Below are 24,602 nucleotides of genomic sequence, written 5' to 3' on the forward strand. Positions count from 1 at the left end.
GTGCGCCCCATGTGCAGAGGGTTCAGTCCTCACTGCAGCGGCCGTGGGTTCAAAACTAACCTGCGGTCCTTTGCTGCATGTTCCCCCTCTCTCTCCCCTTTCACGTCTAAGCTGTCCTATCGAATAAAGGCCTAAAATGCCAAAATGAATCTCTCTTAAGTGGGACATTTTGGCTCAGCTAATTTAAATAGCTCACGTTACAAAACAACCTTACTCTACAGCGCTGTGGAGATAGGTCTGGCAATGCATTGTTGCTAATTTTACTTTACAAATGTAAAGGATTGTGCAGGATTGTCTGTCAGATGTCTATGCTCTATAGGTGCTTTCTAGTTGATTATGTTTATCATGGCTACCACTTTGGTTTTACAAGCCCTTTTATCTTGCTCTCAGATATACTAGCCTGCAGCATAATGTATTCTGGTTTTCAAAACGGTTATAATTAGTAGAATGTTTTTTTTAGATCTTCCGATGGAAGTTTTTATCAAACTATATCTCCTTTTCTGGTGCCTACCGTCAAGTCTCCATTCTTCTCTATCCTACAGTATATCTCTAATTGCCTGAATGTTTCCCAGTCACCTCACAGTCACACTGCTAAGTTTTCTGAGACGTGGAAATGTCCCACAGAATGGCTGAACGGTGCTCATTCATCCTAAATTTAGCCCACTCTCCTGATCCCTTCGCCATGGCTGTGGGAAACACTGCGTGCTTTCCCCTCTCTGCTCTCAATCCAGCGAGGACCTGGCCTGGGCTGTCCTGTCAAGTGCCCGATTCTAACTCACAACAACAGTTGTTGTGTTCGGCGTGTAGGTGTTCTTCCTCTGCTTCTCAGAAGAGGCTAAAAAGTATGTTTCCCCGCTCTTCTCTCTTTCTCTCGTAGACATACCCGTAAATAAAACAGTCCTTTATCCTCGACCTGAAACAATGGGTTCACTCATTCGGCTGAGTTGTCCACAGAACACCTCAAGGACAAGGAGGCTGAGCTAGTGGCCTGGCTGTTCAGCCATTTATCCTAGAGGATGGCATACCGATAATGCCTTGTGGTCTCGACATATGTTTCCATCAAACAACCCACTTAGAGGTTAGAGATTCCCAATTCAGGGACCTTCCTTTTAAGAGCTTTGACCACAGCTACTGTATAATTTTCTGAGCTGAATATGCGATGCTGTGTGCCGAAAGCCTGATGCTAGCATCCGTAAAGCTATTTCCAAAAGGACTGGACATCAACCTTGAGACTAATACTGTCTGAGCGAGCCAGACTAATACTGTCGGTTAGGTTCTTTAAAAGGTACACTAAACTCTGAAAAAGGGATGTCGGAGAGATGCAACATAAAAAAATCCAGTTGCTATGGGTTGGCTCGTACGCGGGCAGACTTGTAAAAAGAAAAGAGAGGGTTTATGTGTGTGTGTGTGTGTGCGTGCGCGCTTGCGGACTGAATACAAACCAAAAGCCCTCGTAAAAAGCTTGAGTCAGAGCGTGTCCTTCTTTCAGATGGTGACCCATGCCGCAGACTTACACACACACACACACACACACACACACACACACACACACACATACATACATATACACACACACACATTATATATATATATATATATATATATATATATATATATATATATATACACATTATATATATATATATATATATATATATATATATATATATATATATATATATATATATAAAAAACGTTGCTCTGGGCCCAAGGACACCCAGGGCACATCACCCACTCCTCCGAGGTTCCTAACTGCTTATGAAGGCTCCTTTGTAATAGAAGAAGAAACCCACAATATCACAATATCTTTCATTTCTTCCATCTGCATCATCAGTGCTGTCAGCATCAACAGCCTAAATCTTAGTCATCAGGGCCACTAATGTTGCTGTCATTCTCTTTACCATCATCCCTTTCATATATTAAATCACTGTCCTCCTCTATCTCATTATCACCTCCACAAATATCATCATCATCATCATCATCATCATCATCATCATCCTCCTCCTCCTCCTCCTCCTCCTCCTCTAACTCCTCATTGCTCCCTTCCCCCTGGGCCCTCCGGCTGACCTGTTCCTCTCCCTGTCCCAGTTTCCTCCCTTCTGACGACGAGTAACATGGGCGGCCTACTTCTGACAGAAGGACACAGTGTTTGACTCACTCGTCAGGTCTGGCTGAGACATAACCACATCAGTGGAAGAGCCAGTTGCATACTGACGAGGAAGATGAGCTGTTCTGTAGTCAGTGGTGGAAGAAGTATTCAGATCCTTTACTTAAGTAAATACTAATACTAATACCACACTGTAAACCTACTCTGTTCTTCTTTCTTCCGCCTTTATTTATACAGGGAAAGATCAGACTGAGACAAAGGTCTCTTTCACAGCTGAGCCCTGTGTACAGCATCATTTAAAAAAAATAAAAAATAGAGAAACACAACACAATTACAAATAACAATTACATTTAACAACAATTGGTTCATTAAGCATGGCTTTAAATTGCCAAGTGGAAACCAAGACATCTAGCTTCAGTTCCTTTTGAAACTCATTCCAAATAAAAGAGGCATTGTATACAAACACAGTTTTGCCTCTGAATGAGCTCCAGGAACCTCCAGTACCAACAAATCTTTGAAACCAGTTTAGTAACCGCCAATTTTCCAATTTAATTGTCCGCTAAGGTAGTCAGGAAGATTATGCATTATAGCCTTATAGACAAAATAAACCAATGCCTGGTCCTCCTAGAGACCAACGAGTCCTAGCCCACTAGTGTACAGAACACAATGGTGTGTGCGAAAATTGGCACAAGTAATGAAACGCAATGCTGCATGATAGACTGCATCTACAGTTTTTAACAAGTTACAAGTGAAAAGTCCTGCATTGAAAATGCTACTTAAGTAAAAGTATGTAAGTATCATCAGGAAAATGTACTTAAAGTATTAAAAGTAAAAGTACTCGATGCAGAAAAACCCTCACATTTTAGAAACTGGAAACGATCCAAACTGTTCTGTCACTCAGCTAAGTGATTAATCGTCTAATTACTTCAGCTGGACTTGTAGGCCGTTATATTGTTGGGTAGTTTAATTTATAATAAAACATGGTATTTTATAAACTGCATGTGTTCTGTGTGCACAAATCATAATTTGTAAAGTAATTAGTAACTAAAGCTGTCAGATTAATTCATTAAAAAAAGTACAATATTTAGTTACATTCCACCACTGTCTGTTGTGGACAAACAGAAATAGACAGGGAGAGGGGGGCAGGAAATATGTAAAGGTGTGGAGATGGATAATAGTGAATGCATGCAGTGTTCTGCAGAGTATTTAGCTGACACATATGTGTTGATGTGGCAGGTATGTGTGTGTTCAAGCCTCCGTCTGTCTTGACTTGCTTTTGTCTTCCTTGCTCCCTGACTCACTGAGGCACGTCAATTGTTCGATTGACAAAGGGCCAGTAATGAAAACAAAAAAATCAAAGCTCTGTTCCAGCCGGGCAGCTTTAGCGCCTCAAACCACAGTCAAATAAAGAACTAATGGAAAGACGATGGCAGAGAGAGAGAGAGGCGCTACCTTTCTCCCCAAAGAAGTGGACAATGTGAGATCCAACCCACTCGTAACAAAACAAAAGTACACATACAAAATGGCTCCCCACAGGGCAATTCTGGCTACATCTTGCATTAATATATTCATTCTATTAGCCGTAAATTACTTCTTTTTCACAGCGGGCCACTAAATAGCATTAATATGGCTCCTATTATTTTTCTTTCATATTATATTACCTTAACACTTTCTCTACTTTGCTGGCTTTACACTGGCAGGGGCACTTTTGAACCTGACTGGATCCATTCAAATCCATCCTTTTACACAAGCGTATGCAAAGCCTTTTAAGGGTGATACAGACAGAGACACATTGAACGGTTCAATATTGAATGGTCAGGGCTACATCCTGTACTTCACATGACTCTTCATGTGTGTGTCTAAACAGCGTTAATTGTCCATGAATTCTACGCAGAACATAAAGACTTGGTTTCAGGGACAGAACCTAAACAAAGTCAGTCAAAGCAACATCTGTGGCCCCTCTCATTCGTGACGCCAGCCCAGAACCGGGGCCAGTGTGTTTCCAGGAAGACAGCCTGTTCTGGTTATTACTAGGAAACGGTCTTGAAATACCCAGCGATCTTTGCCAAAGCTTCGGGTTAAAGCGCTCACCAACAGTTTCACAGCGGCCATCCATGTTTCTCTCCTCTAAGGTTAGCTGAGAGCAGCAGGGTCTCTGCACCGTATAAATGTTTGGACAGGAGAGGCTCCAGGTTGCTTCGGAAAACAATGGGACCAAACAGGACCATCAAAGGCATCTAGCGAGTTCAAAAGGCTGGCAGAGAGAACTTTACTTTAGGCCCATACCGGCAGAGACAGAGGATTACTCAGCATTAGAAAGCTGGTCCGTCAGTATCGCCAGTGGTAAGTTTTATTTGAGTGTCACAGTGCAAATGGAAACAGCAAGGAACCAGGCAATGTAAGACGTGAGCGGTGATAAATTGCAGTGTGCTTTAAAAGGGACATCTGGTAAATCCCATAAACATGTAGCTAGAGATTTTCACACTAGAACCAAACGTTGGCCATGTGAGAGACTTTCTTTGACAAGTCAATGAAGCGCCGACCAAGTTGGGTGATCTTTGCCCCGCACCATCTGACAAAGCTAACCAAATCAATCTTGCCGCTGCTGACTGGGAGTGATTTTGTGCCAAGCCATCCATGAACCATTAAGGTTCATTAGTTTCCTCTCAGGGAAAAAGTGAGGGGCTAAATATCAGGAGGAAGACACACATCCACTCCGCTCACCCTGTGTCTTTCATTCAGGAACATACAGGCATACTTTGCTTGCTTTTCCGTGTTTATTATTCTACCTCTATCTTTTATTCCACATTGGGAGTAATCAGTTGCGGGGGGGGGTCTATTTTCCATTTTCCACCTCACACTGCCCCACTGGTTATCAATGGGACCTTTCAGAAAGGACCTTTCCTCCACTGATTGAAACATCATTTCCTGCTGGACGAGCACACTAGGGCTATTGAGATGTGCCCCCTGTAACTCTCTCACTATGGCCTTTTCATATTTACTAGTGACCCGAAGACCTCTGGTCCAATATACATATGGTATCAGCTTGCAGTGGGCCGAGTTTGCAAGGGGCATAAATGCACCCAAACATTCTCTCAGTATGGAGCAGTCGATCTAAGAGATACAAGGCAGGGTTTTCACTGCAAATCCTGCTCCGTTCCAAAATAAATAAGAGTCCCCGAAAGAAAGCGTCTGAGCCAAGTCGAGGAAACAGAAAAAGACCTCCTCCGTAATAAGACTATATTTAAAGAACCCACCAATCGGAGCAGCCTGCACAAGATAATCTAACGGCGACCCACTAAAAAGCATGGCACATTAAATTGACTTCCATGTGGATTTCTTGCTTGTACTATAAAAAAAAAAAAAAGGCCTGTCAGCTCCCTGACGTTTTGAGGGTAAGGCAGAGATTAGATGAGAGAGAGGAGGAAGAGGGGCGAAAGAAGGAGGGGTGGAGATATACAGAGAGCAGAGAGAGAGAGAGAGAGAGAGAGATGCGGTTCATTGCTGCATCTCTATGAAGCTAAGGGATACAACCCATGTCTCCCCGGCTCCCCGACCAATTATTAACACACACATTGATTCATTGAGGCGACGAGGTGTGGAGAACACGGGCATAGACACGGCGGCAGTGAGCAGTCGCGGGGCTTACACATTAATCTTAACCAAACAATGCTGCAAGTTCACAGGGTTTGACATGTTCAAAATACATCAGCGTCAATGGAATTTGGGATCGCTTACAAACACATCCCGCACGTAGCATGCAGAAGAGTACATGAGGGATAGAAGATTACCTGTAGGTCAAAGAATTTGCTGTATCTTCTGTAGATGATGTGGGAGGTGTTGTCAGAGTAGGTGACATTGATGAGATATACCTGCCAAGAGAAGAACGGTAAAAGAAAGTTAGAACTTGGGCCTCAAGCTATTATTGTCTTGTTTTGTTCAGCCTACACTGCAAATCCTGACGATATTCAACTAAAATTATATAAACCAACCAATCCTCACATTTGAGAAGCTGCAACTAGGGAATGTTTGTCATTGTTGCTTGATGAATGACAAACGATTAATTAGCGCTGCAAAGATTAATTGGTTAATCGATTAGTTGTCAACTATTAAATTAATTGCCAACTGTTTTGATAATCGATCTGTTTGAGTCATTTAATGAAATCCCAGCTTCCTAAATGTGAATGTTCTCTAGTTTCTTCACTCCTCTGTGACAGTTAACTGAATGTCTTTGAGTTGTGGACAAAACAAGACATACGAGGACGTCCTCTTGGGCGTTTGGGAAACACTGATTCACATTTTTTACCAATTTATAGACCAAAAAAATCGATTAAATAATCGTCAGATTAATCAACAATGAAAATAATTGTAAACTGCAGCACTAGATTAATAGATGACATTGGCAATCATTTTCAATCGACTATTCATTTACTCAATCTTTTCAGCGCTCATTGAAACGATATGCCAATGAATTGATTGTAATGGCATACACATGTGCTTGTAGCACCAACAAACTCGTGAGAAACATGCTCACACAGACCAAGACCAATTCCCCCAACATGAACGTTCAACGACACACACTCAAAAATCTGTCAGCCGTTGATACTCAGGGATAGATGGTGGTGACATCATCCCTCCTTTGTCAGCACACTGACCTGTTGGCCTTTACCCTTGGCTGCAGCAATGCCGCAGCCCTGAGAGGCCTGATAAGATTGAGACAGATTCCATTTATCCATCAAGAGGAGGTAAGTGATGCCGCTATCATTTCTAATCTAATGAAACATAGATAACCAAGGTAACACATCCAGAGGCCAGGAATTTTTCATCAGCGACGTTAAGAGAAGGTGGCATCTTTCATCTGCTGATATACCATTGTTCAGAAAAGGGCTCTGGATGTTAAAGTACTCAAGTTGGATAAGTTGATACATTACATTAGGCTTTTGAAGGGGAAATCACACTCAGTTAACAGTTTATTGGGTACACCTTCAGAATCTAATCTAAAACTTATCTTGTTCTAATACTCTGTCCATCTCATGGTTATAAATGGAGGTGGACATAATATTAGAAAACCTTCTCAATGTAATGCGATCGAGAACAACATCACCCGAACTACATCAAGCCCTTGACGTCAAAATAGGTCCGTTGCCATTGCCTTTCAAAACAACCCATGTGTTTTCTTACGTGGCTCCTCCGTGGCTATCGGCAAGATCACATTGTTTGTCAGTGCCTTCAAAAATTAGATATGATGCATGACTACAAGAGGTTACTTCGTAAAACTCAAATATTCAAGCATTCAAGCATATAAGAAAGTAACAACAACAAGCAAAACTATTAAGAGCTTCACAAAATACAATATTTATTGCATTAGATTCTACGAGTATACCAAATAACCTGGTAACACTGGGTCTATCAGCAATTTTATTATTGACTGGTGTTTTCTCTGTGGTTTGCACAGCAGCTGGATTTTCGCCATGTCACGAGATCACGCGAGAATCGCAGGATCACAGATGACACGAAAATCCATCTTGCCAGGCTTCAAGTAATTTGTTTGTGTCCGGACAGCAGTGAACCAAACCAATCAGCGTCGGGAAAAGAGTTACTGGCAGCTATGGGCGTGGTTTGGGTGTATGTGATGGCCGCAACCGTTCATTCAAAATAAAAATGGTGAATGTAAGTACCTTTCCTTTCCCCAAACAGTTTCCAATGACGGCTTCTCAGATGGTTCTGTGTAACCAACCATCTGGCTCGTCAGGTTAGTTCCCTCTTTCATCATAAAGAAATCATGACTTTTATTTAGAATACAGTGGGAAAGCCATAAATACTGACATATATTTGCCTTTTTTACATTGTTGTTTGCTAGATCACAACAGACTATAACAGCCAAAAAACATCCATGGTGTTTCCGTATATTTGGTACCCACTGAGCACTTCAAAGCTGTACACCTCTGGCATGTACTCAACGTACAGCTAAAAAAGCCATTATGAAGTGATTTGCTATAAAACAAGATGTTGTCACCCAGCCAAGGAATGCCAGCTAAGTGGCCCAGACACAGCGCAAATAGAAATCCACTTAGCATCAAGCCGCCGTGAACACAGAAACGATTGACTTTGCCTCTTGTATAGCATTCAGATTAAATAAAGGCAATGTGTTTCCCCGGTGAGGCTTTTTCTGCTCCTTATTCCAGCAGGCTCCATCTTTCTGACTGATCTTACACTGTCACTCCAACCCTGTGTACCTGCCAAAAACCTCCAGAGCAGAGCCGAGATGCATGAGGTTGAAGCAGCAGCTTGAAACAAAAGAGGTTCCCCAACAAAGCTGAGGGTTAAAAGGCCTTGTTGCTGCTGGAAGGGGCTCAGCTGCTGCTGGCAAGGAGCCACCCCAGTATGTTAACTCCCATGCAAACAGAGCTACTGGCATCCAGAAGCTGTGACTGTCGCACTACACTGACAAACTTGTTCTTAGCATGGTAGGGGGCCTCCACAGTGATTAGCTTTGGCATTTAAATGGCTATGAAAATGTGCTCCCGGGGTACTGCTGAGTTACAAAAATAAAACAAAAGTAAAAAACGGGTTTACTGTCTGCCACAGTCAGCAATGCTTTTTTAAAGTGTCTTTGTGACTTTTGTAGTATAACACAGACACCTCTTAAAGACATGAGAGGACATTTCAGAAAACTGAAAAGGCACACATGGAAAAGTGATTTCACTGGCAGCAGCGTCATGTTGGGCTTTATCCTCTGTAAAGGCCACACGCTGAATTCACTGGCACAAGTACCCAAAATACCTTTATGCTGTTGGGGCTTACCAGTCAACACTGATAGGGACTTATCTAAATGACTCAGAGAGATATGCCTCAGAGGGAATGGAGAGGCTGCCCCAGCACTTGTCAGAGCTGGCTTGTGTGTGGCAGAAATGTTTATGTGTATACTGAGTACTATAGGGCTACTGATACCACTTTCGTGAGGCAGATACCAAAATGTATATTTGAGAGCTTAAGAAATACTTTGGTTATCCCCTTACTTTTCCTGAAGTGCCATTATGAGTTTGACATTTGTGTTTTTTTTGTTGAGTATCTTACCAACTATTGGATGAATTGCCATGAAATTTGGTACCGATATCCATGTGCCCAGAGGATGAAATCCTAATGACTTTGGTGATCCCCTGAGTTATTATCTAGCACCTTAAGCTGGTCAAAGTTATTACTTATTTAGCAAAATATCCCGACATGTACAGGATGAATTGGAAAAAACATCTTGAATAGAAGTTGATGGTTCCAAGAAGATATATCCTAACCTAGGATGATCCCCTGACTTTTTCTCTTGTGCCAACATGTTGTTTTGAGTGAAATGTCTGGACTACTGGAAAAACTACTGGATGGATTACAATGAAATTAATTCATGTCCCCATCAGGATGAATTGTAATAACTTTGGTGATCCATTAACTAGTGTAGGTGTGAAAAAAACATTTTAGTTAACTGAAATAAAAAAAAAAAACTAATTGAAACGGTATTGTGTACATTGTGACTGGGATGTCTACATGACTGTGAGTCAATTGTTGTGTTCTTATTGTAATACCTATTCTGAACTTCTTAAAGCCTCCCACACAGGTGTTTTCAGTTATTCTGGCTGATTAGACTCTGCTCAGGTTGAAGGCAGGTGGGAGCTTTGATGGGAACTTATTAGGTCACAAATGCTTTCTACCAATAAGAATGACAAAGCTGTCATTTGTCCCGCCCTAACAAGTGCAACAGCACTAACAGGGGACAGGAAGATGTCAATAAATCATCTCATCTATCCACACCCACACAGTCCTGGGAAGAGGTCTACTCAGCCACATTAACTGAAAACGCCTGTGTGGATGTTCAGGGCTTGCCCCTGACATATAAAAATGATACTGAAACTGATACAAAATTAAACTAAACATTTTAAAAGAATGAACTGAATGAGCAAACCCACTCTGGATACTATCTGGAAATAAACTGAATTGAAAAGAAAAATTAACAACAAAATAAAAACTACTGAAAAATGCAAAACTATAATAACTCTGGTTCGAATATGTCTTTGGCATTTCTGCAATTTCTTGTCACTTATTGTCACTTAGATGCCCATACAGAAACATCTGTGAAATCCTCTATACTGTATATAGGCCTGGTCGGGCTCTAGTGTAAATCCACATTAGTTACAGATATATATGGAACCTGCTCCAATTCTACTTTGTGGCAGTGATTGTGTGCTCTACAAACTCCTCCCATCATGCCTCTGGGCAATTCTTTTCAACTCAGAGGCAAATCCATGCTGAGCTGAGGTATACGACTGGAAGATGTGGACTCAGTGAAAAGATCCAAACCCCAGAAGCAGATGGGTATGTGATGGCAACCACAGTAGAAAGCAAAACCAACAAACATCCATGGTCTGCCCATGCTTAAAATATCAAGCTTAAACCTAATGACCCCCCAGTCCCCAAAATAGACTCCATTCACTCCCAGTAAATTGGAACAGTCTGGGCTGCTGCCTCTCACAACAAAAGAGACATCTAGCAATAACAATCTTTAATTTACCCATAATGAAATCTGGTTATTTTGTTTTGCATATAACATGGTAGCTGCTTTGTCTTCACCTTTTCATGAGGAATGGGACACACTGATGCAACAACTAAAATAAGCCAACATGCTGACTCAGAGCACAAGTACATTTAGTCGTGACTGCTAAGTGCAGCCAAAATGCTCCCAACCAAGTATTTGGTGAACACACTATAATTTAGTTGTACACAACTGTAAGTATTTATTAATTAATAACACTATTTGTCAAAAATTATAACTTCTCCCATGAAGATGCATTTTACAGTACATTACAACAGTGTTTCACTTGCCTGGGAGCCAGATGGCTCTGCAAGCTCATGTTTCATTTGATCATGGCAGATACGTCTGGCTCCCCTCCTGTTCAGACAGTTTTCCAGCCGACCTGGCCCTGGGCGGACCAATCACTTCGTTTTAGGGATGCACGTATTGCAAATTTCTCAGCCGATACCGATGTGTAGAAGTTTCATTTGGCCGATGTCGATACCGATGCCCATGTTTATTGTTGTTTTTTGCGCCAGGTAAACAAATAAATCTCATTATAGAAAAATATTGAACCATCTTCATCACACTAAGTGTGAATGAGCAGAAAGCAGCACAGCCACACCGGTGACTTCAGGAAAGCAAGGAAGAGTTTCTGTTGATTCTATGTCATCTCAGACTCCGGTGACCAGAGACAGTGACCATGATGTCTGTAATAGTCAAGCTGCAGGCTACCGGTAAGCTAACTTTACTCTGTGTCTTTAGCTGCATGCTACCAGCCGTAAGCTACGCTGTCTGCGAGGATTTCACCTTCTCAAATGCTGTGGTTAACATGGGCTGAGTCGCTCATTGTCGGTCCGTGCTCTCTTGGCCTCCAGGGCATCCCTCTGTTTTTTTTATTAGCTTTTAGGCAATCGTACACAAATTTATGTCACAGGAACATTCTTTTTATAAGCTGGGTAGGCTACTGCTATATGAGTCAGCCCAATTAACACAACATTAAGGCAGCACAAAATAGATAAACATCAGCTACTGCCATCAGTGCATGTCACCTTATTTGCTGAAGGGCTGATGACAGTAAATAGAGCGGAAATCATCCGATTACGATGTCCAGCAAATGCATAATATGGGGCGGGTTTAAGATGATGACTGACAGAGGAGTGTCACCATCCTGTTGGTCCGTCCAACGCAGCGCACCATGCTCACGAAACTCAATTCAAACTGTGAAACTAGGCAGTGCTGATCAAATCCGAATAAAGACTGCTACAGTATTACTCTGTATTTCTTGCCTCAAATGTTTTCAGAAACCCATTTTGTGTACTGTTTAGCTGTAATTTGAGAAAGTTTGTGTACAAGCCGCCATTTTGTTCCTTCTTGATAACGGACCAAGCACCGCCCCAACTTGCATGTGTCGCCAGAGACTGTTTAGAACCGAGATGCCACAACTCAGACTAGTTTCCTGCATCTGTGTCACATGGGTTTTGCCACTACCATGCCACTGTAGGAGACTAGCGGCAGGTCCTGGGTGTATTGATGCCAATGGGAGAAGTAAACGTGAACACAGATTATGACTGACTCTCTCGCCCTATAAACACCAAAGTAAATATTGGACCAATTTTCCACAAGCCAAATACTCCAAAACTGAGATTCTGACACTAAAATGGCATTTTTCAGGCGAACAAATCAGGAGACAACAAACTTAGTTCCAGACCGCAACACAGATAAGCTAACGTCTGCTAACGTTTGCAAACTCCCTAAAAAAAACAATTTTCGTAATGCTAAATATGGCTTTTAGCTGTGTAAATATCTTATGTTAGCAAAAAAATATATTATAATGCGCTATCTTCAGTTATGGAGAATCTTTGCTCAGCGCTACATAACTTCTTGTGTTGTTTTGATTTGTTGTATGTCTATCCAATTGAGTCCAGAGGCTTTTTGGTCTGCACCCCTTGGAAATCGAAAATGAACTGAGCGGTTCAGTCTGGGGATGCCAGGCTAGTGTTTCACTATGTTGTCATTCATTATCTATTGAAAAACTAGCATCCCCTTATGGCTGCCCACATGAGGAGTTATTGCTGTTAAACAATACATTAATAAACACTTATAGCTGCATTGTAGTGTGTTAGAAACCATTTATTAAAAATCGATATACTACCTTTGCTAAATAAGGGTTACGCAATACCAAGAAAACCAATGACTCACTCAAACGTCAGTTAAGAAATCTTCTGTCTGTAAATTGTATAATTTTATAAGATAAGATGAAATGGAAGATGAGCCATTTTCACAGCAGACACAGAGACAAATTCATATTTGCAAGCATGAAAACAATATTAACAGGTCTTCAATATATCTTCCATGTTCTTGAGGGGATATAAGAACCACAGAAATCAAGATAGAAAAGCCCAACATTATCTTGTGATTGCTGCAAGACATTCTTGCACAGCAGGCATGTCTGGACCAATAAGGCATTGCTGCAATTCCAACATGACGGCGGAAATTTGGGCAAGGAGGCAACATAAGGACAAGCTCACTGGGAGAAGCATGATCCTCATGATTTCTTGATTTCTAACACTCAGCTGATGTTAACCACACCTCCATTTAGAAACAGGAAGGTGTTTGAAACTAAAATGGGTATCGAGGGATTAGGAAACAATGAGACTGAAAAATAACTCACTGTAGATGACGGTAAAGGGCCTAACATGAGTAAGTTGGACCCGATGTACTACTAACTCCTATCATTCAACAGACATTGAATAATTCAGTGAAAAAACAAGTATTTTCTTGATTACAGATTAGTCAAGTTTTTCCTTCCAATTCCACAGCAGTCACATGTCAATACTCCATTTCTGAAATGTCATTTTCTTTTCAAAAGGGTGTAAAAATGAATTCATAAACAGGAAAAACACAAAGGAGGAGGGAAAAACTAAACAACTCAAAGAAGGCTTAAGGGGCTTGAATGTCCCAGATAGCAAGAAAAGACCCTGTACATCTGTTATTCCCACAGAGGAAGCGGGACTTGAAAACAAAAGTTTTATTCATGCTCAGAAGAAAAGAGAGAAACATGAATTCTAACGACAGAACAAATTGGACTTCTGATTATTTCATCATGTTCTCCTGAAATGGCTTTGAATATTAATGTTGAGTTTCCCCTCTGACTGCAGACAACATGTTCTAGTAACATGACCATTAACATAATCCATTGAACATAAGAGGTAGTGTAGATAGTATATGAATAGAGAAAATAACTTACAGTTTCGGAGGACAGCCAGGACCCAGTCTCGCAGTTTTCAAGTGAAGAAGGCAAAAGAGCCGAGTGCTTGGTGGGGCACAGAATGTGGGCCTAGCCACTAAATGCAGTGAACCCCGCCTAAACTACTATATTTAAAGTGAACTGTAAAACAGACACACATCATACTTTCAGACCATGAAAGTGCAAATGTTCTGCCTACAATAAGTCAGGTTGGAAAAATTCTCTTTGCAAGGGAGTGAAGTCTTTCCACATGGAACCACAACCTAAATATACTCACTTGTCTAATACAGTCAGTTGATTCTTTCAGTTGAGCAAGAGAGGTTAACAAATGACAATAAAGCCTGACAAATGCTTTTAAGCCGTTTCTCAGCAAAGCCAACCAAAATGTCACGAGAGAAATAAACTGTAGGACAATTCCATTCATAGGCTTTGGCAGGGGGTCTTTGGAAACTCCCTAAATACAGGGTTTTTTTGTATCTGCTGCCAAAACAGTGCCCTTTATTAACCACACACCAGGCCCACGCCACGGCTTTCCTTTACTGTGGTCACTTCCACTTTGAAATGGACCAAGCACGCCTTCTGTGCCTTTGTGGTGGGTGCAGGAAGTGACAGTCAGGGGGTGCAGAGGAAGTGTCTATTCAGCAGGCAACTTCTGTGCACCTTTGATGGTCTCTTGATAATCATTTGAAATTATTCACAAAAGAACAATCCTAAAGTGATTTTGTATTAGGGCCGCAAAAATTAATTGCAATTTTATCGAAATCACGATATGGACTAGTGCAATATCCAAATCGCAGGCCGGACGCAATAACCAAACCATTTTCAAACCATTCTGAATGAAGTATTGTGGTGCTGCAGAGACGTCCCGGCCTACAAATCGTATCCTACAGTTTAAAGAAAAAAATCTTTGTTTGGTAGCCTAGAAATCTAGACGCACCCTAGCGGCAGCAAATGTAATTTGCAGCCAGGGTCGTCTAGCAACTCTCCGTTGGCTTGCGAGCTGGAAAAACCAATCTCTCGCCGGGCCAATCACATCGTGTAAAGAGTCGGTTGGCGGGCTTAACATAATGACGGCAGAGTTGCAACGGTTCCACGTGAATTCCGTGCTACTTGAAAACAGGGAAGATGGCTGCTGCTGCTGCTGCTAGCGAACAGCGGTCTTCCGAATCAGCTTTTGGCGCGACTCTGGAAGACTTGGAGTTAAGCTTTTCTTTGAGAAAAGAACAAAGAACGGCACTGAAGTCATTCTTAAAAAAGGAAGATGTGTTCGGAGTTTTGTCAACCGAGTACGGCAAAAAGTTTAATCTATCAGCTAGCTTTGCTACCTTCTTCGTTGCTCTGCCTGGTTGTAGCGCTATCCTATTGCGTGCAGAGGGAATTTGAAAGACAACCGTTTATCCGCCCCTCGGATTGAGCCCTGCAAAGGCTATTTGTTTGGTACAGATCCTCGCAAAAATCGCACTATAATCATTTTAATTGTTTGTTTTTTTTTAATATTTTACAATGAAAATGAACATAACGATACAAAAATGATCATTCCCTCCAATATCGTGAATCATATCGCAATCTCAATATCAGTCAAAATGATCCCAATTAGATATTTTTCTTATATCGTGAAGCCGTATTTTGCATCAGCTCCCGATAAAGTCAAAAGACACACAAGGTTATGTACTCATGTAAACAAAGGTTACAATTACCAACACTGCTTCAAACGTATGCCTTCATAGCATGAATCCAGTCGGGCTAAAAGCACTTCAATATGTGAGTTTCGAAGCAACATGAGACAACTAGCAGACCTCCAAAGAGGCCCAAGCTGTGCCCACTTAAACTTTACATAATATCCTGTTTCACACAAAGGTAAACTGCATCAGCATTAACACTGTGGTCTCAAGTTGAAACTGAGTAAAAGGGATATTACAGGCATATAGCATAGTATACATCAGGGATGTTTTTAAGTTGTTTAGTGCAAGTCCAAGTCAAGTCTAAAGTAATTTGAGACAACTCAAATTCAAGAGTCGAGTCTGTCAATCGAAGTCTCAGGTCAAGTCTTAAGTCCTAGTGGCAAGTCAAAGTCATGAGTCTTCATCAACAAACTGCCAGTCTTTCGTGCCTCTTTTTATTGGGGGGCATTTTAAGCCCTTTATTTTCGCAAGACAGATGAAGACATGAAAGGGGAGAGAGAGGGGGAATGACATGCAGCAAAGGGGCGCAGGTCGGAGTCAAACCCACGGCGTCGAGGAGTAAACCTCTATATGTGTGCGCCTGCTCTACCAACTGAGCTAACCCGGCCACAGTCTTTCATGTCTCTGAATGAACGTTATAATGAGACGACATTTAAACATTTTCTTTACAAAGATTTTACAATTGTCAAAAAGTTCTTTGAATGCACAGGCCAACATTAAGACGATTGTTTTTGCATTAATAAATACATGAACACAAAGCGCAATTTACAAAACTGGGGCGTAAAGTTTGAAAGACATGGGCATTTACCAGGCAGGAGTCAGGTGTCCTATTGAGTTGAATTATTGGAATTGTAGGATCTGGTGATTTTAGAGTAAGGCCTATTTACTGGGGAGTAAAAAGTCTCAATATCTCGCCTTCCGTTGCAGTAACTTTAACCATTGTTTTTTTTGTTTGTTTTGTTAAATCTGTCTCTAGTGAGCCGGTCAGCTACATTTTTAATATAAAGTGCCATTTTAAAATATTCTTGTTTATCAGTGTGCCATATCCGCATTAAGCCTGCCATAATCTACTGAGCCAGCTCAGACAGTGTTATTTTTTCCTTCGGCTGCATTCTGTGAAGAGGCAACGAGTACTAGCCAGTCAGAGTGGGGTGGGTCTTCGTGGAATGTAGATGGGGAAAAAGTCAATCAAACTACTGTAAATAACAGGCTGTGCTTCGGCCAATGGCTGTGAAAGAGGTCATTTGGCATGTGGATTGGAACTTTTCCAAAAAACTCTCTTATTGCTAGTGTGCCATTGGTTGAGCTATCCGCATGCCAATGGTAGCCCGCATGCCTAATGTTGATGACCCCTGTGTTAGAGCATTACTAAATCACTGTAGTAAACCTTTAAATTAAAGTATTTTTGTAAAAATGTTACTATCACTGTAATTTGTGGTGGATATATTTTTAACCGGATGAAATATTTCTAATAAATCATCCTTGAGTGCTTTTGGTAGACACAGAATATATTGTCATGCTAATCAGGCCAGTCAGAACTTTTTAGCCAATTTCCCTGACTATCTATGGTAGTAATCTCGTAAAGAGAGAGCTGCGAGCAAGACAACTCCATCTTATTTTTCTTCTCATTTCCCTCTTCTTCCTCCCCTCTGTCTCTCAGTCTCACAGAAACACACATCAGACCACACATAAATGGCCCGACATCCCAGCCAGTTAAGACCAATCAGTTCAGGTCATTTTCCATAAAAACTAAAACAGAGCCATCTCACTTGAGGTAGGGCTGGCCAATATACCGATATTATATTGATATTGTGATATGAGAATAGATATCGTCTTAGATTTTGGATGTCGTTATATCGTAAGTGATGTCTTTTCCTATTTTTAAAGGCTGCATTACAGTATAGTTATGTCATTTTACCAGACTGTTAGCTAGCTGTTTAATTATTTGCCTTTGCCTACTTAGTCATTATCTACACTAATAATTACTATATATATATATATATATATATATATATATATATATATATATGATGATATATAAAATCCCATTGTGTAAATATTTTGTGAAATCACCAAGTCAACCCTATACGCAATATCGATATCAGTGTATAAGGTCAAAAATATTGTGATATAGGGGCACCTGGTTAGCTCACCTGGTTGAGTGTGCGCCCCATGTACAGAGGCTCGGTCCTTGTTGCAGCAGCCGCAAGTTCAGTTCTGACCCATGGCCCTTTCCCCCTGTCTCTTCCACTTTCCTGACTATATCTGTCCTAAAAATAAAGGCAATAAAAACCCAAAAAAAAATCTTAATAATAACTTAAGACCACATGCTCTGTCTTTCCACAGAGCATCGCCATTTCTGGGTGACATAGTCATAAGGCAAGCTGCGGAGAAGAACGCTGGGAGCTAGAGGCAATGTTCAAGCACCACGCCATGTGCTTTTACCCTGAACACAGACAGAAGAGTGAAGGAGACGTCTTGCTATCAGAATAGAGCTGCTTGTCATGTTTTAAGACTTTTGCAGGAGACAAATAAAACGTTCCACAATCACAAACAACATCTGGATGCATTGAACACATGAAAACAACCCCCAGCATGTGTGTGAGGTCCCGGTAATAACAGTGCGAGAACATCCGCAGTTTTTGTCACCCACTCGTGTTGGTGCACTCAACACAGATGCACATTCTTGTCAGTATCAGTGTCAGAGATGGGGCTCTGCAAACTGAGCATCAAGGGTTGTCAAACTCCCAAACAATGGCCAATCCCAAAAAAAGCTAGCCTCGTAAACCTCCTCACTAGGGCTGCTCGTACAGGGTGGGAAATTTACTGTGGCTGCTGGATGCCCAATTTTACAAGCCACTTATATTTTTTACCAGCCACTTTTTCCGGAATTCAAATTTATAAAAGAAAGTGCACTAGCATATTTTAAAATGCTGTGTGTGTGTGTGTGTGTGTGTGTGTGTGTGTGTGTGTGGGGAACTGAGCAGCAGAGAGCCGACAGGATTAAAACCGCAGCAGCTTTCAGCGACTGAATAATCGTTACAGCGTACATTGATGTTTAATACAGGTTGGCAGGACGGTCTGAAATGTTTTGCATGGTCTTTCGCTGTACGTTTTGTCAATGCGGCACTTGTTCGAAAAGTAGGCTACCTTCTCTTTTTCTTTACTTCGCCCTCAACAGTTTGTACATTCATAGCTAATGCTGGTGATAACACCGGGGATATGTCGCCACATGTTTTTAACCGATCATTTTCGTTTTGTCTGTACCTCAGCTCAGCTACACGGTGTCACGGACTAGCGCTGAAAACTACTTGACAAAAGTCTGAAGTTGACGGAAATATGCGTAGTCAAAGCCCCGGCTGTGAACGGTTTCATTTCCTATAAGTTCTTAACAATAAAAGTCCTCCGTTATTTTGGTATTTGAATGTTTTAATTATGAAGCAGCAAAAATCCGGAAATGTTGGGCATTCATTAGCAGTAACGTAACGCGACTCCTATAACCATTGTGCATTGTTTCTTAGCAACAGCATTCTTTGACAAAAGCTGTCCAATCCGTTACAAAGAATGTTTTAAAATCCACCCGCCACTGTGGCTGGTGTACAAGGCAAAGTCACCTGCCACTTTGAAAAAGTACCCGCCATTGGCTGCATTTTGCAATAATTGAATTTATAAAAACAGTAAAACAAATCAACAGTGAAAACACCTTGAACTGTAAAATGTCCTTTCATACTTTCACTGTTTGAACTTTTTTCTCATTCAGAGCACAAGACAAAATAAGAGTTTACTTGCAACGTATTGTAGGGATGTCCCGATCGGATCGGAGCCCATATGGGCATTTTTTAACTGATCGGGGATGGGCAGTCACCCCGATCCCCTTACTCTGATCATTTCCATCAGTGAATTCAACACAAGTAGGAGTTGGTTTTATATGCAAGTTTTACAAAATGCTAGTTAAATGTATTAAAGGACAAATCTGGCGCAAAATGAACCTAGGGGTTAATAACACGTGTCCGAGTTTGACCGTTCTCTGGGATTTGTTTTCACGCTAATCGAATGTGACCAGTTTTATCGCAAACTGCTTATTAGCTTATAACGCTAGTCGTCGGGGCACGGCTAAAGTAAAAAGAAATTGCTATTTCTATACCACTAACAAGGCTCTAAATAGCACCACACTTCCACGGCAGCATAATGAGGGTCCCTACATGTAGACCGAAGCATTGACAACTTTGTAAGTGTACAGACAGTTTATTAAAAATATAGTTTATAAAGACAGTACCGTTCATGTATACAGGCGGTCGCCATCTTGGGAAAACAGTCCGACCAGTCAAACGGCGAACGCAGTGCAAAATATTTTAATAAAAGGCATTTCCACGTAATAACATTTCACAAACGTAATTCCTACCGACCCATTGGGAAACCACGGACCATGGGAGAAGTGACAGTTCAGCTCACGTTGCACGGCGTTCGTCGTTTGACTGGTCGTGACTTCTCAATGCTTCGGTTTACATGTAGGGAATAGGGGTGGTACGGTTCATGAAAAAACATCCGAACCATTCGGTTCGCTTGTCTCGGTTCGGAGCGTGTGTGCGTCGCACGGTTCGTCAATACACTGTTAATGTGCACTAACCACTTAATGCCGTAGCGCCCACTATCTACACCTATGTTAAAACACTTACCGGAAATGACGAGCGGGATGAGCGTGACGAACGCAACACATGGCAGCTGATTGGACGAACGCGTCACACGGGTCTTGCTGCTCCCGAATTTCAAAACAGACTCTAATGGCGTCTCGTTCTGAATCCGATCTCATATTTTACGAAAATACTTCACCGAAACGTGTTTCTGAAAACATTTTAAGCGAGAAATAGGCCATACAGTTGCTGAATCTGTCTGCTTTTTTGATCGACAAAGGTCAGTTTAAAAGATTTTCGTCAGATTTTGAGAGGCAACGAGCCGAGCCGACCGAGAAAAGGAAGGCTGCCCGGAGCTGGAGTAGGCGCCAGCGTCGTATAAGTCTGGTATGTGGGAACATTTGGGATTTCATGTTACCTATGATGACAGCGGAAATAAAACAATAGATAGAACTGCCACTGTGTGCAAGCATTGTGCAAAATGCTTTCAATATGCAAATTTTAGCTATATATCATATGCTGAAGTATATTTCTGGAATGTTAAAGATTAAAAGAAAAAATAACAAGAACCGTACAGAACCGAAAACTGTGACCCTTAAACCGTGATACAAACCGAACCGTGGGTTTTGTGAACAGTACCACCCCTAGTAGGGAACCTAATTAATTATGCCACCGTGGAAGCGTGGTGCAATTTTGAGCCTTGTTAGTGGTATAGAAATAGCAATTTCTTTTTACTTTAGCCGTGCCCCGACGACTAGCGTTATAAGCTAATTAGCGGTTTGAGCTAAAACTGGTCACATTCAATTAGCTTGAAAATAAATCCCAGAGAATGGTCGACCCGTTACCCATGTGTTATTAACTCCTAGGTTCATTTTTATCTGAGCAAATTCAAGTATCGGATCGGGACTCGGTGTCGGCAGACTTTCAATATTTTTAAAAACCGGATCGGGATCCGGGGCCAAAAAAGCTGATCGGGACATCCCTAACGTAATGTGCGAAAATAATCCTTTTTCTCGATTACTGTTTTGGTGATCGTTGGGAGCCAAAATCGAAATCACGATTAAAAAGAAATTGGATTAACTGCTCCGCCCTACTCCCCACAACTCAGCCTCTCGGTTAGGGGAGCGAGCATCTGAAAACAGAGACCCTTTTCACCCAGATATCACTCTGTGTTTGATAGGCCAATAAATATTTGAGTGGGGAACAGCTCTCTGAAGAGATGTTTTATGGTGCCAAATAACAACACCGTCTCCCAGTCTGGGCCTTTGGAGTCTCAAGAAAATGAAATGTTATGGGACTGGGACTTGTAGCAGAAACAGAAGCTTTAGGTAAACATGGCAGTGCCCAACCTCGCTCTCTCTTTTATCACCTCCTCCTGCAAACACATACACACAAACCCGGAGGAGAATGGGTTTGTGTGCGATTCGTGTTCGCGACTCAGCGGTCCAGTTTTCCCTACAGTCCGACGAGCACTTCCCGTTTGACAAAGCCCCCCCCCCGAGTCTCATTCCCCCCTCCTCTCACAAGATAAGCATTTCCAGCTGGTTTCACAAACATTACAAATCAGATCTAAAGGGTGCCACAGATTGTGTCTCTCATTTTCTCTCCCTCCCTCTTTCCCTCTTTTATTTTCTCCTGCTCACAGTGACTAGCCTTGTCTCCTGAGACAGGGTAGCTAGGGAAACTAGGCCAACGACTGGACCGCTGAGAATTTAGTGAGCCCAAAACACATACAGGCCAGCTCTGAGAAGCTTCTTAACTGTGCTTATAGTAGCCTGGATACTACTCAACAAGCCTACACATACAGTTTGACTGGTTTTGGGAAGCTCATGTTACACTACTAAACTCCTCTGCGGAAGCAATAGCTGCGCACTAAGAGTCCAAGTTGCATTAAGAACATATTACTGTATATATCATCAACAGCCATTAGTACCATTGCACAGCAATGAATTCACTGTCTCTAAGCACTAGAGAATTCTGCCTGTGAGTGGATTTTGTCACATTAGCCTGCCCAGCACAATGGTTTATTTTTAACGTGTGTGTTTTTCAGGAATAGTTAGACATCTTGCCGAGAGTGAGATGAGAACATTGATAACCTACCATTCTTAACATGAGAGTTATCGATCTTTTTATCTCACTCTCCGCGCACACACACACAGACACACACACACACACACACACACACACACACACACACACACACACACACAGCTGGCATTGTACGCCAAAAGTATTGTTTTTTTTAAATGGAGTCTGGTGGGGTTGGCGATGGTGATTTCGGAGCTGTTTCTGGTTAAACTAAAAGGATCTTTATTTTACTTTATCTTTATTACTCTTTAACAAAAAGGTCTATCTCAGTAAGAATCCTTTCCATAATGTTGTCAGACACTTAAAGTGGCCACATTATGCTCATTTTCAGGTTCATAATTGTAATTTGAGATTGTATCAGAATAGGTTTATGGTTTAAATTTTCAAAAAACACCATATGTCTTTTCACCCTGTGTTCAGGTCTCAGAGTGAGACCTCTCAACTTCTGTAATATCTTTGTTGGCAGTCGCACATGCGCAGTAGCTAGGTAAGGATTACGTGAGCTAGCTAGCTGGTTCTGCAACTTCAGTAGTACAAGGCAGGATTAGCCGGGAGACTTCTTCTAAATGAGGGCGCACTTCCAACTTTGTGTGGAATACCTGCAGAACAGGGACATGTAAGTAGTAAGGAGTAACTAATTTTGGCTAGTTACGTAGAAAGCCGTGCAGATTTTGAACAGCTCACCCGTCGCTATATGAGACAAAGACCTTGAAGAAGGCCCAGTCAGTCCTGGCTAATATAAGCCCCCCCCCCCCCGAACAGCTACTTCATGTTGTTGCCGTCTGGCCGCAGATTCTGTCTGCCTAAATGCAGGACAAACAGACACAAAAACTCTTTTGTTCCTGCTGCTATAGGGTTTGTTAATAATTCAATGTCAGACGTGGACTTCTTATGTATCTATTTGTGTCCTCTATTGATAGTGTCTGTTGTTTGTATGGCTTATGTGTTGTTTATGTTGCATTCTATTGCTGTACAACAAATTGCCCCTCGGGGATAATAAAGACTCCTTGACCTTGACCTTGAGACTGAAGGCAGGATACATTCAGAAACCCGTATCTCACTCAAAACAGCATGGATGGTTGTTTTTTTTTCAAAGTTTGTACGCGTGTGGAAGCACCAGAGTCACAAAATAACACCCCAAATCCCAGAAAAAGTGATTTTTTTCATAATATGGGCACTTTAAAATAACAACCTGAGTCTGTCAGTGGCAAAAACAGCACTTTCAGTGCATGGAAATTGCGATGCGCATTTGCCCTACAGGATTACATTGCAGCCATGTTCGTGGATGCCGGATGGAGCGTTCTCACTCAATACTGGACCAATTTCAAAGAGTGTTGTTTACATTAGTCACGTAGACAATGCATGGGAAAATAGGGTTAAAAAAACTATCAAAATGACCCTTTAAAAAAAAAGGTCAGATGGTGGTGTCATTATTAATCAATGCTGCTTCCTGTGATTGTCTCATGGTAATGTATATATGTAATGTGTTCCCACTTATAACAAAAGAAAGATCTTGATGAGATTTTCCTGAATTAATAAAGCTTAACTAACCACTTCTGAAAGAAAAGCACACACCTGAACAGTGCAGCGCCACAGCCAATCAGGGGCTCTTATACCAAACTACATGCTGAGTCTGTTTTCATTCGAAAACACAGATTTGTTTGGGAATACGCAACACCAAAGCACAATATGAGCTGAACGTTTTTTGCGTCATTACCTCATCTCGAAGCCATGTTGACATCTAGTTTTTAAGACCATTATTATTTCAGTTGATATCATTCTTACATGGGGCCAAAATAAGTTTGTGTTCAATGAAATAAACACAAACTAATTGGCACACAGCAAACCTGGGGGCAGGTAGTACTCCAGTAGGGGAGTACTAGTGGGTTTCAAGAGCTCCAGGCAAACTATAATTACGCTGCCATGTGGAGTCTGCTGCGTGCCGTGCACTGTACTTGATGGGTACTTAAAGGCGACAGAGTACATGCAAAATACCCAGAGAATGGAAGGAATAGGGGTTAGGGTTGTCAATCAGGGCCCACAGCTCATTTTTTCCCCGGGGCTTTGTACAGTGATGCTTCAACAGTGTCAGAGTTTAGGTATTAGTTTCACTGGGGCCCACACCATGTTAAAAATATATTATGTATGCACTCACAGTCCAGTACAGTGTTTAGGGGGGGGTATCAGGGCTGTGCAATTAATCAAATTTTGATTGCGATTTCGACTCCTAACGATCACAAAAACAATGTAATCGAGAAAACACTCTTATTTTGCATGTAAACTTTAA

At 41.6% G+C, this 24,602-nt stretch overlaps 1 protein-coding gene across 2 annotated transcripts in view; it reads right to left on the bottom strand.

The window, feature by feature from the left end:
* sh3pxd2aa (SH3 and PX domains 2Aa) overlaps positions 1-24,602 on the bottom strand; it is a 153,660-nt gene that overhangs the window by 125,106 nt on the left and 3,952 nt on the right. For both annotated transcript variants that reach the window (XM_078264831.1, XM_078264823.1), the window contains exon 2: positions 5,899-5,979. In XM_078264831.1, the coding sequence (XP_078120957.1) occupies positions 5,899-5,979 (81 nt within the window). The remainder of the gene's footprint in view (positions 1-5,898; positions 5,980-24,602) is intronic.

Source organism: Sander vitreus, chromosome 2 (genome assembly GCF_031162955.1).
Source record: "Sander vitreus isolate 19-12246 chromosome 2, sanVit1, whole genome shotgun sequence".
Taxonomy (NCBI): Eukaryota; Metazoa; Chordata; class Actinopteri; order Perciformes; family Percidae; genus Sander; species Sander vitreus.